Source organism: Papio anubis, chromosome 8, assembly GCF_008728515.1.
Source record: "Papio anubis isolate 15944 chromosome 8, Panubis1.0, whole genome shotgun sequence".
NCBI classification, from domain to species: domain Eukaryota; kingdom Metazoa; phylum Chordata; class Mammalia; order Primates; family Cercopithecidae; genus Papio; species Papio anubis.
Window position 1 is genome coordinate 103207337 of NC_044983.1, and position 20139 is coordinate 103227475.

A 20139-nucleotide genomic window follows, 5' to 3' on the forward strand; every position below is an offset into this window, starting at 1 on the left:
TTGGTTGTCCAGTTTGCCTTGGAGGACAGATGACCTAAGATATAGATTGGTAGTGATCCTTAGGCACAGTTTGGACATACAGAGACTCAGAAGGAAGGATTTTTGCACATTAGTGAGAAAGAGATTTGGGGAAGGTTCATGTGGATAGCCCCTTCAGAATAGGCCCAGGATGAAAGAATAATATGTGTGAATGTTCACTGAAGCTTCCCTCTGTAGAACAGTCTCTCAATAACAGGAACAGGATGATTCATCCCATGTATATTAAGTCATTCTTTTTATTTTTGTGTGTGTGGTTTGTTGAGATTTAGGATTTTATTATTATTTATTTTTAGAAAAAAGAGAAAATTTACAAGATGCAAAGGTCTCACACAATACATTATCACTGATGATTACTCTCTTGACACTTCAACAAGGGACCTGGCTTATGAATCAGCAATAAAAACAACATGGACAGTGTGAGTGTGTTGGAGAAGCCCCGCCATGAAAACGCAGAATACACCACAGTGGACTTGATGACAAATGATGCTAGGCCAGCCTGTTCCAAAAGCAAGCCAAGGTGTGGTAGAAACCAACAAAGCCTTTCTGTGGGGGGGCACAAGCGCATGCCTTCTACCACGTGTGCACTCACCCCCGGCCCACCGGCAGTACCCACTGCCTCATTCCACACAGCAACAACAGAAAATGACAAAACGGCCCTTTGGTGTTTTTGGCAGAGCTATTCAGGTTCCCAACTTCTTATTTCTGTCTTCCTCTTCATGTTTCAGTTCCAAATTCTTAAAGTAGTGTAGGTGCTTAGCATCTTGAATTTTTCAGGATCCAGTTCTGCCCAATGATAACACACTGAATTCTGCCTCTTGAGCTACAGTTCCCATGCAGAGGACACGTCACCCTCGGCCCCGCTGCTGGCACTGCGGTCTTCTTTTCGGGGAGTGTTTCTTTCCTTGGTTGATTCAGAAGGTCCCTTAGCTCTGGTCTTGTCTTTTCTCTGCTGCTGTTTTTCAGGCTTTGACAGCTGCTTTGGATCAGAGGTAGCAGTGCCGGGAGCTGGCGATTCCAGCTCTGTGGTCACAGGCCCATCATTCTGAATGTACACCTGCATGTAGGCCCCAAACGTGCCATCTTTGATAAGCCCCGGCCTGTATGTTTTAGGCAGCTGCTCCAGGAAGCTGTTGTAAAAGCCCTCTGCCTGCTCCGTGGGCATTGCTAGGTAGAAATCAGGCTTGTTTCCCTTCAGGACACACTGGAGGGTAAACTGGCTGACACACAGAATCTCGTACTGTTTGTCCATCACACTCTTAGACCAGTGCTTCCCCCTGTCATCCTCAAACACACGCAGGTTTAGAATCTTTCGGACCATGTGCTCCAGTTCCTTCTGCGTATCCTCCAGGGAAATACTCAGCAACACACATATGCCCCTTCCAATGGCACTAATCTGCTCTCCTCCAACTGTGACGCTGGCCCGGGTGACGCTCTGCAACACGGCCTTCATGGCTGCGGCTGCTGCGAGTGGGGCCGCGCCGCGCTGCGTCCGGCCTCGCGACTCTGAGGGCGGCTCCGCCAAGTCATTCTTTTTCCCAGTCTCCCTAATGCTTGATCAGTAGATTAGTGAACAATGTGGGTCACAAAAGCAGAAATGTGTTTTATGCAACATAGATTGCTCTCACCAAGGCTGGTCAGATTATTCCTTCTTCTGGGTAGTCAATATTCTGTAGAAACCAGCACTGAATCCCTGGAGTGCCAGCCAGCTATCTGGTAGAATGCTGATTATGTTGCAGTCCTACCTTCATAAAAGAAACCATGATTTGTCTTTATGAAATACATACTTAGGCATTTGGGTTTGCCTTACCTCACCACCCAAGACTTCTGCTGAAAATAACATGCCTAACTTCTCCTGTTAGAGTTTTCTGCATGACATACCTTGAGCAAGACACCCATCTTTCACCAAAAGAAGTGGGCCAGTGGGCTGGTCCTCATGGAGCTCACTATTCTAACCATGTAGGTCATTGCCCACATACAACGAGATTTATCAAAGAATTAATTATGGTGCCAGCTGATGGTTAAGACCTTACAAGGTTGGGGCACAGCATAAACTCTGAGAGGGACTGATATGGGATGCTACTTCTCCCACAGAACACATGGGTCTGGAAACCAAGGGGTTGATATAGAGGTGACATCTTCCATTATTATACCTTATTACCTACTTGCAAAAATTCATTCCTGTTTCCAAAATTCTGCGTGTTGCTGGTTGGAGAATTTAGCTCCCTAAGAATTGCTTTCACAATGGGACATAGCAACCGTTGCATTGAATTGGGAGCTGAGACCAATCCCTTGCCATTTGGGGCCTCTTATGCTACTTGACAAACAGAAAGAAAAGGATATCCCACTGCTGCCTGGGTGATTGATCCAGATCAAGGATCTGCAATTGTTTTTTATAAAAGGACAGATAGTGGAATGTTTTGTGGCTTTGTGGGCCATATGTTCTCTGTCACAATGGCTGCTGTTGCAATCTGAAAGCAACCACAGTTAATACTTAAATGAACAGACATGGCCATGTCTTTTCCAGATAGGATCAAGGAACAGAATCAGAAAATGAAAGGGGTCTCTTCCTCCTTCTGAGTCAGCCTCATTTGATCATATGAGTGTGGGAGAAGACATCCCTTCAAATTATCTGCATTTCTGCATGGGCCAATAAAACAAGAATTCCTATCCCCTCAGATGAATTGGGAAGAAATGTTCTACCATTTCTTTACCCATTCTTCATTCATACTTCTCCCCAAAGCTTGAGGAATGTCTCAGCACTGTGTGTGTGAATGTCAGCTCCATCTGGCCTCATTCTCTCTTTCAGAGAGTTTCATACCTGTACATTCCTCCAAACACATGCTTTTCTGCTCTGGTCTCTTGTCTGTAGAAATTTAGAGAGAGTCTCAGAACTTGCAAGGGCAGGTAGTTGTGAAAGCGAGGAAGTCTGCAATTTTGCAGCTGCTTTTGTCTGCAACCTTGGGTAAACTCAGTTTCTCGTTAATGTTTGTGTATACCCATTTCTGTTTTATTCCCCGATTTCTCTCTCTTAAACCTCTGCCACATGCCAGGCTAGCCAAGAACAAACTTAAGACTCCTCAAATGATAGTTATCTACAATACCTAAAGTGTCTTGCTATTCTGAACAATAATTGTTTATATAATTTATAAATCTCAAGATCAGGAGCATCCCTTAGAGCAACAATGAGAGAAAATAAATCTCCCATGTAATAAGAAGGTCAGGAATTCTGGCAGGCCAGAAACCCAGTAACAATTGTTTTGGTTTTTATTCATTGTTCTAGCCAATGAGCCTGAGCACTTTACATGCATTGTTTCATTTAATTCTTATAACAACCTGACAAATTAAATATTACATTCTCACTTTAGATGAAAATTGAGTAATCAGACATGTTAAGTAATTTAGTATTGTTCACAGAAACTAGAAAGCAGCAAAACCAGAATTTAAACACGGATGTCTTTGACTCCCAAGCCCATGCTCTTAATCACTGTGCCATATTAGTATTAGCCAGAAGGGAAACTGTAAATGTAAGCCATGATTTTTTTGTCCATCTCCTTTCCCAAGACAGGAAATATTTCAAAGTAGCAGAAACTATCCAAGAAGATAGTTTGTTTGTGGCCATTCCTACATGAAGATGGAAGATTCTGGTGATCAAATATCTTCTGCTTTATAGAAACATAAACCCAGGAATATATAAATCATTCCTTACCAGGGATGCAGTTCCTGGCTTTACACAGTATAGTGATCCATTCATGGCTAGCATAACCTATTAATGAACTGACAGGATAAAAGAACAATAGATGGGATTTTGATATGAAGAAACCTGAGAAGGGAAAGCTTTCATGGTTCAACAGTTCAGTTCCACATCTTACATACTCTCTACAATGTCTGCTTAACTGGCCCCCTGAAAATCCATGATATGTACAGTTTAGCTGATATTCCACAATCTTTTTATACATCTTTTGCTGGCTTAAGTACCTTCCTCCATAGACACTATACCAAACCTTCACTTTCCTCAATAATTTCAAACCGAACAAATAACTTCACCTACTCTTACTGAGAACTGAGCCATGTGATGTATTTCTTTCTTTATCCTCTTCAAAATATCTCTGTCTGAATATCATATCATTGGAGAATTTGCTTTGTAAATCTAGAATATTTACCTTATAAAATAAAAAGACAAGGGGCGTACACATTAGATAATTACAATGATTTAAGTTACTTTTGTTTATACAGCTAAAAATTTATGTAACAGTTCAGCCATCTGGCTCACACATGGAAGAGAGTAGACTAACTGAATTGGCTGAGAACACAGGAAGAACCATCTGGTCATCTAGCTAACATTGCCTGAGTGCCTACTCTGTGCCAGCAGCTGAAATCAAGGTCAAAGATAATAGTTTGTTCATATCAGGCTCAGTACAAGAAAGGCTTTTCCCAATTGTTTGAATTATCAGACAGTGAATTAGGCTACCTTAAAAACATACAAATACTTCATTTGTTAACCAAATACTTAACGACCACGGCAGATATAAGGTTTTACTTTTTTCCAATTGCAGAAGAGATTAAAATAATTTAGTTACCTTAAACTCAGTGCTTCTGCGGAATGACAATCCTACGTCCTTTTCCCAGTGTTTATTTTCTGCTCAGCATTTCTTCCATGTATTTTAAAAAATGTATCTACTCACAGACTCACCTTTTTGATGATGATGACTCATAAGCAAATGACTCCTAAGTATGACTGCAAGCCAGTCATACTTAGCATACCTATTGGTCATTTCCATTTGGACGTCCTGCTGCCTTCCCAAAATTATTTATTCAAACTTGTCCTTAACTTAAAACTAAGTATCAGTAGCACTATTTTATTCTCTCCGTAATTTTGGCACAAAATCTTGTAGCCTCCATTGATGTACAATGTCTCTCAAGCATTTAGAATTGGTCAATCATCAAATCAGTTGCCTTGATATTTCTAATGCTCTCTTATAGAGAGCCCAGAAATAAGGCCACACCCCTACAATCATCTGACCTTTCACAAAGCTGTCAAAAATAAGCAGTGGGGAAAGGAGTCCCTATTCAAAAATGGGATAACTGGCTAACCATATGTAGAAGACTGAAACTGGACCTCTTCCTTACACCATATACAAAAATCAACTCAAGATAGATAAAAGACTTAAATGTAAAACCCCAAACTATAAAAACCCTGGAAAACAATCTAGGCAATATCATTCTGTACATAGGGGCTGGCAAGGATTTCATACAAAGACTCCAAAAGCAATGGAAACAAAAGCAAAAATTGACAAATGGGATCTAATTAAACTTAAGAGCTTCTGAAGAGCAAAAGAAACTATCAACAGTTAACAGAGAACTTACAGAATCGCAGAAAGTATTTGCAAACTATGTACCTGACAAACGTCAAATATCCAGCCTCTATAAGGAACTTAAACAAATTTGTAAGAAGAAAAACAACCCCATTAAAAAGTGGGCAAAGAACATGAACAGATGCTTTTCAAGAAAAGACATACAATGCAGCCAACAAGCAAATGAAAAAAAGCTCAATATCACTAATCATTAGAGAAATGCAAGTCATTTCTCTGATTAGTAAGATACCATCTCACACCAGTCAGAATGGCTATTAGTAAAAAGTCGGATAATAACAGATGTTGGCAAGGTTTCAGGGGAAAAGAAATGCTTATACACTGTTGGTGGGAGTGTAAATAAATTCAACCATTGTGAAAAACAATGTGACAATTTCTCAAAGAACTAAAAACAGAAGTACCATTTGACCCAGCAATCCCATTAGTGGGTATATACTCAGAGGAATATACGTTGTTTTGTCATAAAGACACATGAACATGTATGTTTATTGCAGTGCTATTCACAATAGCAAAGACATGGAATCAACCTAAATGTTCATCAGTGGTAGACTGAATAAAGAAAAAGTGGCACATATACCGTGGAATACAATACAGCCATAAAAAGGAATGAGATCATCTCCCTTGTGGGAACATGGGTGGAGCTAGAAGCCATCATCCTTAGCAACTAACACAGGAACAGAAAACCAAATACCATACGATCTCACTTATAAGTGGGAGCTTAATGATAAGAACACATGGATACAAAAAGGTAAACAACAGACCCTGGAGTCTACTTGAGGGTGGAGGGTGGGAGGAGGCAGAGGATCAGAAAAATAACTATTGGGTACTAGGGTTAGTATCTGGTTGATGAAATAATCTGTACAACAAGCCCCCATGACACAGAATGTTGCGTTGAGTAAATTTGTTCGATAAAGAAATCCTAATCTTTTGCTGTGAAGGCATTGCTAAAAGAATGAAAAGACAGCCACAGATGGGGAGAGTAGAGTGGCAAATGACATATCTTATTAAGCAATTGTGTCCAGACTACATAAAGAACTCTTACAACTAATAGAAAACAAACAATCCAGTTTTTTAAATAGGCAAAATATTTGAACAGATACTTCACCGAAGGTGACATAATAGCAAATAAGAGATGAAAATATGCTAACAGCATATAAATTAAAACATGATCATATATCCTACATATATATTAGAATGTCTACAATTAAAAGGACTGACTATATCACATGTTAGTGAGGATGTGAATAAACTGGAACTCATATATTTCTGGCATGGATGTAAAATGGTACCATTACTTTGGAAAATAGCGTGTCAGTTTGTAAAAATCCTTAACGTACATCTACCATGCAACTTAATCCTTCCACTCCTAGGAATCTCCCCAAGAGAAAGGAAAGCATATGTCCTCTCAAAGACTTATACACACATGTTCATAGCAGCTTTTTTAAGAAGTCCAATACCGGAAATGACCCAAATGCCCCTAAACTGGTGAATAGATAAACAAATTGTGGTATATTCAAATGTGGAATACTATACAGCAATAAAAAGTAATGAACTAATTATACATATGACAACATAGATAAGTATTATTTAAAAATTGGGTTTTTTTTTCTTTATTCTGAAAAGAAAAACGGATACATGTGCAGAACGTGCAGGTTTATTACATAGGTGTATGTGTGCCATGATGGTTTGCTGCATCTGTTGACCTGTCCTCTAAGTTCCCTCCACTCACCACCACCCAATAGGCTCTGGTGTATGTTGTTCCCCCTAGTGTCCATGTGTTCTCGTTGTTCACTCCCACTTATGAGTGAGAACATGCGGTGTTTGTTTTTCTGTTCCTGTGTTAGTTTGCTGAGGATGATGGCTTCCAGGTTCATCCATGTCCCTGCAAAGGACATGATCTCATTCCTTTTTGTGGCTGCATAGTATTCCATGGTGTATATGTGCCACATTTTATTTATCCAGTCTACCATTGATGGGCATTTGGGTTGGTTCCATGTCTTTGCTACTGTAAATAGTGCAGCAATAAACATACATGTACGTGTGTCTTTATAATACAATGATTTTTGTTACTTTGGGTATATACCCAGTAATGGGATTTCTGGGTCAAATGGTATTTTTGGTTCTAGATCCTTGAGAAATCGCCATACTGTCTTCCACAATGGTTAAACTAATTTACATCCCCACCAACAGTGTAAAAGCATTCATATTACTCCACAGCCTCACCAGCATCTATTGTTTCCTGACTTTTTAATAATTGCCATTCTGACTGGTGTGAGATGTTATCTCATTGTGGTTTTGATTTGCATTTCTCTGATTATCGGTGATGTTGAGCTTCTTTTCACATGTTTATTGGCCATGTAAATGTTTTCTTTTGAGAAATATCTGTTTACATTCTTTGCCCACTTTTTGATGGGGTTGTCTTTTTTTGCAAATATGTTTAAGTTTCTTATAGATTCTGGATATTAGACCTTTGTCAGATGGGTAAATTGCAAAAAATATTTCCCATTTTGTAGGTTTCCTGCTCACTCTGATAGTTTCTTTTGTTGTGCAAAAGTTCTTTAGTTTAATTAGATCCCATTTGTCAATTTTGGCTTTTGTTGCAATTGCTTTTAGCATTTTTGTCATGAAATATTTGCCCATCCCTGTGTCCTGAATGATGTTGCCTAGGTTTTCTTCTAGGGGTTTTATGGTTTTGGGTTTTACATTTAAGTCTTTAATCCATCTTGAGTTAATTTTTGTATACAGTGCAAGGAAGAGATCCAGTTTCAGTTTCTGCATATGGCTAGCCAGTTTTCCCAGGACCATTTACGGAATAGGAGATCTTTCCCCCATTGTTTGTTTTTGTCAGGTTTGTCAAAGATCAGATGGTTGTAGATGTGTGGTGTTATTTCTGAGGTCTCTTTTCTGCTCCACTGTTCTATATGTCTGTCTTGGTACCAGTACCATGCTGTTTTCCTTACTGCAGCCTTGAAGTATAGTTTGAAGTCAGGTAGCATGATGCCTCCAGCTTTGTTCTTTTTGCTTAGGATTGTCTTGGCTATACAGGGTCTTCTTGGATTCCATATGAAATTTAAAATAGATTTTTCTAATTCTGTGAAGAATGTCAGTGGTGGTTTGATGAGAATAGCATTGAATCAATAAATTACTTTGGGCAGTATGGCCATTTTCACGATATTAATGCTTCCTATCTGTGAGGATGGAATGTTTTTCCATTTATTTGTTTCCTCTCTTATTTCCCTGAGCAGTGGTTTGTAGTTCTCCTTGAAAGGGTTTCACATTCCTTGTTAGTTGTATTCCTAGGTATTTCATTCTCATTGTAGTGATTATGAATGGGAGTTCATTCATGATTTGGCTCTCTGCTTGTCTATTGTTGGTGTAAAGGAATGCTTATGATTTTTGTGCATTGATTTTGTATCCTGAGACTTTGCTGCAGTTGGTTATCAGTTCAAGAAGTTTTGGAGCTGAGATGATGGGGTTTTCTAAATACAAAATCATTTAGATTTTCTATTTGTCATCTGCAAACAGAGACAAATTGACTTCCTCTCTTCCTATTTGAACACCCTTTCTTTCTATTGCCTGATTGTCTAAGCCAGAACTTCCAATACTATGTTGAATAGGAGTGGTGGGAGGAGGGCTTCCTTGTCTTATACCGGTTTTCAGAAGGAATGCTTCCAGCTTTGTCCATTCAATATTATATTGACTATAGGTTTGTCATAAATAGCTCTTATTATTTTGAGACATGTTACATCAATACCTAGTTTATTGAGAGTTTTTAAGATAAAGGGGTGTTGAATTTTATCAAAGGCCTTTTCCGCACCTATTGTAATCAATAAATCATGTGATTTTTGTCACTGGTTCTGTTTACGTGATGGATTACGTTTATTGATTCACGTATGTTAAATCAGCCTTACATCCCAGGGATGAAGCCAACTTGATTGTGGTGGATAAGATTTTTGATCTGCTGCTGGATTTGGTTTGCCAGTATTTACTGTCTATTGATAAGTCTTAATTATGTTGAGTGAAAGAAGACAGATATAAAGAGTATATACCATATATTTCCATTTATATAAAATTCTAGAAATGGAAACTAATCTGTAGTGTCAGAAACCAGATGAGTGTTTGCCTAAGGACAGATAGGGGTACTAGGAAAGTTTACAAGGGGCTACAAGGAAATTTTTGGAGGTGATGGATATGTTCAATATTTTGATTGTAGTGATGATTTTATGGGTGTTTACATATGTTAAACTTTATCAAAATACATTTTAAATATATGCAGTTCTTTGTATGTCAACTATATCTCAATATAGCTGTAAAAAAAAGTAAGCAAGAGAAAGGAAGGAGGGAAGAGAAGAAATCCCTCCTGTTCACTATATTTGAATACACTGATCATGTGAATTAATACAGTCTTAGAGGAAGTCTTGCATATTTCAAATTAAAAATCTGGCTAAGGATTATTGCCATGAATGTAATATGGACTTAATTATTCATTCATTTATTCAACATATATTTATTTGGGACTTATTATCATCTAGGCACTATTACAGGTCCTAGGGATATATCTGTGAACTTTGCAGGTGAAGTTCCCATCCCTTATAGAGATGAGGGAGTCAACAACTGTCCATAGATTAAATTTTATGAAGAGAGGGGAAGATGTGCTTACCACAGAGATAAATTGATTCTATGTGATTGTCAGGAAGAGTAAAGCAGAAAAACGAGATAGACAGGAATATTGGGGGAAAGGTTGCTATTTTAGATCGGATGGTCAGGGAAGACCTGGCAGGTGATATTTTAGCAGAAAACCCTTTTTATAATGTTAATGCTTTTATTTTATATGTTTTAATAATTTTATCTTTTTAAGATTTTGGATAACAAAAAATGATCTGAATAGTAGCTGGTAATTCTTGGACTTTATGTGACTCACCTCCTCGATCTTAAAAAAGAATTTGAGGGGTTTGTTGGTGGTTGGGGTGAGCTATGAAGAGTTAAGCAAAATATACATAAATTAAAGGCCTGTGAGATTTCTGAAAGCCAAACACCAATTAGAAAACCAGTTTCAAATTAGAATCATCTCCCGTAATTATCACTTTGAAGGGAATTACCTTAACTCCTGTAATCAAATATGTAGCTCCCTTTCATTTTGCAGCTGAGCCCAAGTATTCTATTTTTGATTTACCTTTTCTTGTCTGTGCTGATTTTTACATGTTGAAATCAATACAGTCATAGCAATGAATAATGAGGTCATCTCTATATTATCATATTGCCCCATCTATGTTGTTATCTGTTCATTCACTCACCCAGAGTGTATTAAGCACCCACTATGTGCTGAACACTGACCACAGCATGAGGCTAGGACAATGAATCAGACATAGACTTTGAATACCTGAATAGCTTATTGTCCACTGATCATGGACAACTGTGAAAATGAATAAGAAAGGAAATTGCGAGAGGTGATAACTTACAATGTAAAGCAGAAGGAGGAAAGCTTGTCAGGACCTTTATTATGGGGTGTCCTCAATAATTGTTTCTGGGAACTGGAGCTTTTTTTCCTCTCTTTGGAATCCTGGGTCTAGTTCTTCAGAGCCAATTAGACTTGGCCAAACCCCTCTTGTATCTTATACTTCAAAGTCTTAGAAAAAAATTATGAAATATTTCAGAAACAAAAAGTGTAAATAATAAAACAATAAACCCAGCTTCAGAAATGAAGCATTATCAACAACAGTTGACATATGCTGTGTACCTGATGCTTATATCTCCCACCTAGCCATATCGGTTTTCCAAAGAAGTACATTCCATGTTGATTTTGGCTTCTAGTAATCCTATGCATTTCTTTCTAATTTATGTATACACACACACACACACACACACACATACTACATATGTATACAATGTTGCTTTTTGTTTTTAAACTTTATATAAATGATGTCATACTCTAGGTATTCTGGAAACCAGATTTTCCTACAAGTATATAAGATTCTTGTTGATAACTATAAAGCTAGTTTGGTCACTCCTCTGTTCATGTTCTTCCATCATGTGAGCATCCCATGACTTATTTCTGCTGTGGTTGTTAGACTTTTAACAATGACGCTTCAATAACACCACTGTAAACATTCCTATACAGGCTGCCACATGTACATGTGTGAGAGGCTCTCAGGAGTATCCTTGGAAATGGAATTATTGCATCACCAAATATGCAAAATTTCCATTTTATAGATGTCACCAAATAGCTCCCCCAAAACTTTATAGCAATATAAATTTCCACCAGCAGCATATAAATTCCTATCTTCCACATTCTCACTAATTCCTGGCATAATCATACATAAAAATGCTTTCAAATGAAAGGGTGTGAAATGGTACATCAATATGGTTTGAATTTATGTTTTCCTTATTACCAGTGGAGTTGAGCATCTTTTCACATGTTTAGTGGTCACTTGGGTTTCCTCTTCTACGAATAATTTTTGTTCATTTCCTCAAAGCATTTTCACATCAGAGTAACTCGCGTTTTTATCTTCTCCAATTTTAAATGTATTAAAGTTTTGATAGGATATACTTGAGCTTTTCCGAAATCTTAAAAAAAAATTTTCTTACTGCCCTCGTTCCCAAACACCTTGTTTTCCTCTTTGTCATTAACTTTTCTTCAAATTTGAAAACTGAGAGTAATTCATGGAGTAGTTTTTCTTTAATTATGGCTGTGCATTGAGGAAGAGTATAATAGGAAGAGTAAAATGTAGGGTCTTGTGGAAGTGTCTGAAGAGAGAGATCAGAACCAATCAAGAAGCTTTTATTACCCTTGAGCAGACAAAAAAAGATAGTTGATGCTGGGAGGTTGCAGAGAAAATTGAGAATGGATGGTTTCAGTCACAGAATGGGTCAGGCGAGGGCTGTTCTTCCATACAGCTGTCTCAGGAGCCACGGTCTTATGAGGTGAACCTGTCTGTCATCATATGGGGTCCTGAACATAAGCTTTACAGGGATGAGGGAGTCAGGACCTGCCCACTAAAAATGTCTTATGAAGCCTGATCAGTCACGCATAATGCTGGACATTGCTTTAAGGTTCTCTGACATTATAATATACAATGTACTGTATTGTAAAAGTATTTATTCCTTTATTTATATTTATTAAATGTTTGCTATGTAGAAATTACCTTACACATTAACTCATTGCATTTCTCAACACTCCCAACAGGTTATTAAACCATTTCACAGATGAGAAGCCTGAGGTTCATCGTGGGAATAACTTACTTATAACCAGAGTCCCTATGCCATCATCCTCAGCCATTCTCCTCCAGATCTTGGTAGGGAGAAAAAGTCGCTTTTAAATAGCAACCCTCTGTGTTTATCACAGAAACAGTAAAGCTAAAGATTTAGGTAATTTGTGAGCAAGCACTTTTCATTTCCTCAAGAAACAAAGAAAAAAAGCTAGGTCTGGAATCCTAGCTTTTCGTATGTTAGCCAAAAGAAGTGTCTCTAGTATTTTCTTCCAGAGCTTCCTAAAATATCCCCAGCTTTTCCAAAGTCTCCACTCTCAGAGGCCATGAGTAGTTTCATGTAACTTCAAATGGCCTAACTCCCAGTGCTTGAAGGTAAATTGCTTCTGCCCCTTGAAGAAGTTTCTCAGATGAAAAACTCAATGTCTTTTATAAAGGAATTAAGCATTTGTTTTAAAAGGTGATATGTTCCCCCTGAAACCCTTTGTACTTTCAGCAAAATTAGTCCAAGTCAGTTTTTATTTTATTCCAGTCAAGGGTTTTATTCAACCTTAAAACTCCTATGGCCACTAATCCACAGAAGCTGTTTATTCCTTTGAAGTTTCCTTTTGCTCAGACTTGACACAATTTTCGCCAAAGTTAGTCTTCAGGAGACCTTTGGAGATTGTTCTCTCACCAGGTTATGTCCTGTTTGTATGGTGGTTGAGACTGTGGCTTAAGTTTCATAGGGAGCACTGAGTTGCTCAAGTTCAAGGAAGAGTGGATAAGTACTTCCAGCACAGGGAAAGGTTAGTGAGAGGGTTGTATATGTGTGTGTGTATGCTTGTGTGTGTGTGTGTGTGTGTGTGTGTGTGTTTGTGTGTTTGATTTGCTTTGGTTTTGCTGAAATGAGCCCATGAGATGCATATTGAAAAAGTTAAATTGTATTTAGTGTGTTCTAAACATTTATATTTATCAGATCTAGAAACAACTGTGTTTCAAAATAGTCACAACTATACAATGGTTATTCTCTCTATATCATTATTTTCCAGTGTAATTATTAACTAACTTGAGATAATGATGAAATGATCTTAGTAAATGGTCTAATAAAAAAAATCGTGTCTGCCAAATTGACTGTGAGCAGCAATGAAAAAGTAGCACATGAAAGTGGTTAAGTGTATTACCCAAAGTTCCCATTACTGTATTCAGCCATCTCGCCTTACGATGCACTAATATTTCTCTTAAATAGGGTCATGGACCATTAATTTCCTGGCCTTGAAATCTCTTATTATTAAAAGTGTTACTTAGCAACTTTTAGACATTGAAGTTAATCCAAATAAGAAAAGCCAAAAGGTCTGTTGGTCTGTTCACTCTTATTGTAAAAAACGATTGATGTCCTGTGCTGGAATATTTTTCATTTGCTTTCTTAGAATTATATTGTCTTGTGTGGGTTAGGGGAAAAGAAGTACAATGTGAGTTTCCTTGGCTCCCATAAATTAGGGAACAAAATTACAAACATTTGGTGTTCATCCCCTATGTCTGCCTCACTATTCTTCATATATGAAAATGACTCTCTTCTCTTCTCCAAATGTTGGATTCAGTCTCTGAAATAATACTTGCTACCTATTACCTGGCTAGAGGGTACAGCAGGCCCAAATAAGTCTATTTCTTTTTTTTTTTTTTTTTTTGCAATTAAGTCTATTTTTAAAGTCATTGTCTGCATTTTTTTGCTAAAAGGAGTCAGGTTTATCTTGATCATGCAAATTGGCAGAGCTGCTAGAACTGTCAAGATGGAAGTACCACTTCCATTGTGTTCCTATTATAATTTAATACACACTTCCATGGAGGCATTTACCATCTTGTACTGACTTACATTAGGCTTACGTTCAGGACTGGCTTCCTGGATTGGTGACCCTTGCATTTGCACAAGGCCTATGCTTCACAGGGCTCCAGTCTTGATTTTATTGCATGCTGTGGCTGTCTTGAATTTCCTAATTTTTGAAGAAGGGGCTCGCTATGCATTTTTACTTTGTACTGAGCTCCACAAATTATATAGTTGGTCCCGTTTACATGTTTATCTTCTCTACTGGAGATGAGTTATTTAAGGGAAGGAATTATATTCCAGGTCCAGTTTGGTGCATGGATTGATTAAGCTACATGGACACTTAACAGAAAAACATTGGAATCAGTTTAAGTACGTAAGAAATGAATGATTTATTTTAAAATACTATCCTTTATTTTAAAATACTATCTACACGTTAATAATATTGGTAAATGTCTGATACAATATGTTTTCTAAATAATTATAAATTGTATCTAAATCAGTATGATCTCTATTTTTAATGCATTAAAAAGTAAAAATAAACACATGAAAATGTTAAAAGTAATGGCCTTTTGGAAGAAGACAGTATAGATACATTTTTTAGCATTTCTGTATTTTAAAATCATAAAATGTCAAAATACTAGTTTTTGATAATTTTAAGAACACTTTCACCTTTATTAAAGATATTAACCTCAAATTGCATGCATGTATATCAAAGATTGCATTTGATCTGTAAAACCTCTTGAATTGTATTTGAAATTTCCAAGAAGAGTTGTAATAATACATGAATCTTCAAAAGCAATGATGTTGAACATGTTATATGCTTCCTATACTACAGCAGTCTTTCAAAAAACATAGCTTGGGAATCCATATTGTGGGCAAACAATATCGATGCAGCTCTGCAAACCACATTGCACCACCTTGGGGTGTAGTAAAACAACAAATCTTCCCTAGAAAGAGGGCGTGAGAATGGCAAATCCTGCAAAAGTACATTTGTAAGACTGTGACTACTGAATTGATAAAAACTGACAATAGAAATGGTAGCAGAATATTTTGTTCATATCTCTATTTTAGCATTTTGTGTTCCAAGTGCCCAAGTATGCCTTTGCAGCTCTGTTTCAGTTACTTTGATGCTGCTTGAGGGCATGGACTATGTATTTTTTTTGGAATCTCTCCTCCAAATGCATGGTAAGACCTGGCATACAGTAAGACACCGTAAGTGTTTTGAAAATGAATAAGGAATGTACAAAGTCATGTCTTATTTATCTTAATTAGGGTCATATTGCTTGACATTCAAAGTAGAATATGTTTTATAAATGTTTTTGATGAAATTATTTAAATTAAGCAGAACCACATTTTGGTGTCAAAACATTGAATGAGACGATAGAAACATGCCTTCCATTTAGTTATGATAGTAATTTAGTCCCAGAGGAAACACATTGTGAGGCCTTTTCACAGACCATTTGGCCACCCATTTCAGGTTCAGTTATTGTTGAGCAAACACTAATTTATATATAGCCTCGTATAAAGAAAACTGTAGAACTAGAATAAACTCACTCACTCAACCTCAATTGCCTGTTGTGTAAAATGTAATAACACTGCTTGCTTGTTATACCTCACAATTTGTATAGAGGCCAAGTTACCAAAAAACATCCATTAGACACTGTAAATCACTATAGAAATAGTACTTATTATATGCAAAATACTATATTAAGTGATCTGGGAAAACTGATTTAAACCAAAGAGCCCTGTCTTCAGAGAATTTATCATGTAATCTATATATGAATTCTTCAGTCTAGTAAAAGGAGCAACCAACGGTTTTTTGAACCACAGAGCAGAAGTACCACCATCATGAATTTACCAATGCTCCCAGCCTGTTGTAGACTTGATGCAACTGCACCTTTAGCTGCTGGGACTTTCAAACACTTTAAAACTTTAATTTTGGTTATTTCACACATTTACCACAGTGACAAGGGGCAAGGATTTTTATTGTTCTTTTTAGTTTGTTCTACTGTGAATAACATATCATTTCCAATAAAAATCATGGAGTCTTACTTTCCCTAAATTGTATTTCTCAAGTTGAAATTGCCTATGTGCAAGCAAAAAGTGAAAGAAAAGGAGAGAAGCAGGGACTAGAGCATTTGGAGGGAAAGAGAATAGAGCCAGGACCCTATGAAAAGGCCCCTTTAGCAACTCACTTTCCCCTTTTTCCCTAGGGTACAACAGTATTTACCACTCAGTTTATTTCCTGGATGAGGACGTTTATTAAAGATTTCAGTATCTTTGTACAAAAGGGGAATAAAAGTTATAATAATCTCTCCCCAAATCATCATCATCAGCAGCAGCAGCAGCATCAATAACAACCAAAAAGAAATGGTGAGATTATATTTAAAAGGTCCACACAGTAGTATAGAATGGACACAGCTAAGAAATCCTGCCATTCTGGGTAAACTCAAACATGTCCGAGATGTAAATTAAGTCTGCCTTGATCTTGGACAATTTGAGTTTTACCTGGAAGAACACAGAAGAAATTGCTCAGGTATAACAGCCTGGGGATTTATGCAGGGCAGATGTGGGATGTGAGGTAGAGAGTGAATCACTCCTACCCTTCTTTTATCTGGGCCCCAGTGCCCTGTAGCTGCATTGTCTGGGGAGTCCAGACCAAATTGTGGACTTGCTGTAAACTTTACCCAGCATTCAGCTCTACTCATTTTTATGTAGTTTCATATTAAATCATCTAAGGCCCTCACAGAATCACAGGGTGAGTTTGTGGTAGCTTTTCCCCCAAATTATTCTGGGATGTGTTTAGATTGGCATTTGAGTACCAGTTTTATTTGTTACTGAGTATAAATCAAAGAAATAATTTCTGGATAGATTCAGACCCAAATATCTCCAGTACAGCACAAGTATATATATATATAGCCAGTAGAATGTTATATATTTTAGTTCACTTTGATAAAATATTGTTTGTTCTAACATCAAGAACATGTTTTAAAACAAACCATTTCACCACTAAACTCAATCAGTATTGTGGAGCCAAAAAAATCATATAATCAGAGAAAATATATTTAATAATTGGTGCCAATTTTTAGATGGTGGTCTTTTGAATTTTCTAAATTTCCTAATTAGGGTGTAGCAATTTTAATGACAAAGAACTACACACAAGCACCTAATTACAGTGGAACACCACTGATATTGAGGAGGTAAAGAAAGGGTAACTAACATACCATCCATTTTGTCTGTTACTATCCCACAAAACACATCAGAGTTCAAAACTATAAGATGAAACACATTCAGCCAGCCTATTTTCAAAAGCTCAACTGTCTGTTTTTGAAATGCACTAATTTAAATTTAAAGACACATATTTAATGTTTTCCCTTTGTAGGTTTTCAGCAGCATACACACATGGAGTCACCATCTGTTTTCAGCCTGGTTCATTACCAATTCATCCTCCTGCTCTGTATTATCAGATCAAGAGGGTGGATATAAATTTGGCCACCTGGGCACTGGTGCCATTAACGTGTACCCCAGCCACACACTCATAAAGTGGTTTTGCTTGGAGCTGTAACGTGGTGGTGCTTCCTTTTTCCATTTGATCAATGTTGAGATTTGTTCAGTAAGCTCTTAATAACATAATTTCAGAACAAAGTGGAGGACACTAAGAACTTTCAGGAGTATTTTGCCTAGAAATCCAGGAGAAAACATCTTCTGTTTTCAGGAACAGACACAGGATGGCAGGACCAAAGGGGCAGGGATAGAATCAGAGAAGGGAGAAGAGAAAGGCAGAAGGATATACATGAAGACATAAACACAGAATTAAAGGAATACAGATAGGATAATTTACTTATTTTAATGAATGCATGTATGAAAGAGCTCAGAGTGGCTCAGTATCGTTTTGAGTATAGCTCATCATTAAATGTGGGTGAGCCCACTTTTTTTCCTCTTGGTGAGGGAAAACCTATATCGATTCATCCCAAGTCCTTTAGTTAATTGCAAAATTGAAGGGTTTTTAAAATTAATACAGAAGTTTTACTTCTCTAATTAAAACATTAACTGACCATGTGTCACCTTGCAAACTGCACTGGATTGAGAACTCATCTGATAAATATGAAGTAAATTTAAACAAATTGCCTTGGTTCCTTTTTACTATCCCTTTTAAACATTGAGCAAGACCAGATAAGTACAGTTAGGTTATAAAAATAATAGGAAGCAATTTATTGTGTAGTAGTCGTATATTTTAGAAAAATTTAATATTATAACTGAAAAATCATATAAAAATATAAAAATTATCTCAGCTGACTCTCAAAAACTTTCTTCTTGGGATTCTAGGCTGATTCAGATTTTAGAATAAAAAAAAGAAAGGTCTTATTATGGTATTAAAGCCATACTACCCTGAACGTGCCTGATCTCACCTGCTCTCAGAAGCTAAGCAGGGTTGGGCCTATTAGTACTTCCATGGCAGACTGCCTGGAAATAGCAGGTGCTATAGGTTTAACCCAGGAGGCAGAGCCGAGATCACGCCACTGCACTCCAGCCTGAGTGACAGAGGGAGACTGTCTCAAAAAAAAAAAAAAAAAAAAAAAAAAAAAGAGAAATCAGGCCAGGCACAGTAGCTCATGACTGTAATTCCAGCACTTTGGGAGGCCAAGGCAGGTGGATTACCTGAGGTCAGGAGTTCGAGAACAGCCTGGCCAACATGGTGAAACCCCGTCTCTACTAATAATATAAAAATTAGTAGAGCTGAGTGTGGTGGAACACACCTGTAATCCCAGCTATTTGGGAAGCTGAGGCAGGAGAATCGCTTGAACCCGGGAGGCAGAGGTTGCAGTGAGCTGAGATCGTGCCACTACACTCCAGCCTTGAAGAAAAGAGTGAAACTCAGTCTCCATAAATATATAAATAAATAAATTGTTTAAAAATCCAGAAGCAAATATTGAACGATTAACATCCTTTCAATTAACCAATAACCAAACCTTTACTGAATTGCTACAATATTTGCAATTCTGAAGAAGAAAAAGATAGAACATAAAGCATACAGCTCTCACTTTAAAGGGTTTACAGCTTAGGTTGGTGAGATAAGATTATTGAATATAAAAGCTGAAGCATTTTATTTAAAAGTTTTACTAGGTATCAAATTATATTCACTGCAGAAATTCAGAGGAAGATATCAATGATGATAAGTCAGAGCAGTAAGACCACATGAAGGAGGTGATGGTTCTGGGGAACCTTGTGAAGGATGGTGCATTAGTTTGCCAAGGCTTCCATAACAGAAGACCACAGATTGGGTGGCATAAACAACAGAAATTTATTTCTCATAATTCTGAATGCTGCAAGATCAAGCTGTCAGCAGGTTAATTTCTCTAGAGGCCTCTCTCCCTGATTGTGGATGACCATCTACTCACTGTGTTCTCATAAGGCCTTTTCTCCATGCACCCGTGCTCGTGGTGTCTCTCTTCCTCTTTTCAAAAGAACAAGTCTTATTGGAAGAGGACCCCATCCTTACGACCTACTTTAGCCTTAATCATTTCCTTAAAGGTCCTATCTCCAAACACAATTGCGCTGGGAGTTAGGGTTTCAACAATGGGTTTTGGAGGGTGAAGAAGACAAATTGGTCCATGATGGATGGAATCTGGATGAGGCTATGTTTTGTAGGGAGGGTGGGCAGTGATATGCTATTAGAGAATACAAAGATAAGCCTCATTAACAGAATGATTATCAGCCATCA

The 20139-nt window shown here is 37.4% G+C and overlaps 1 protein-coding gene across 1 annotated transcript; it reads right to left on the reverse strand.

Annotated features, from left to right (window-relative positions):
- Nucleotides 1-297: 297 nt before the first annotated feature.
- Nucleotides 298-3226, reverse strand: LOC101014081 (D-aminoacyl-tRNA deacylase 1). The gene has a single exon (XM_021942559.2). It carries the CDS (start codon nucleotides 1487-1489, stop codon nucleotides 860-862), a length of 630 nt encoding a protein of 209 aa, XP_021798251.1. The 5' UTR covers nucleotides 1490-3226; the 3' UTR covers nucleotides 298-859.
- Nucleotides 3227-20139: the final 16913 nt, after the last annotated feature.

Coding starts and splice junctions, on each gene's coding strand:
- LOC101014081 (XM_021942559.2), bottom strand. CDS start 1,489: ATGAAGGCCGTGTTGCAGAGCGTCACCCGGGCCAGCGTCACAGTTGGA.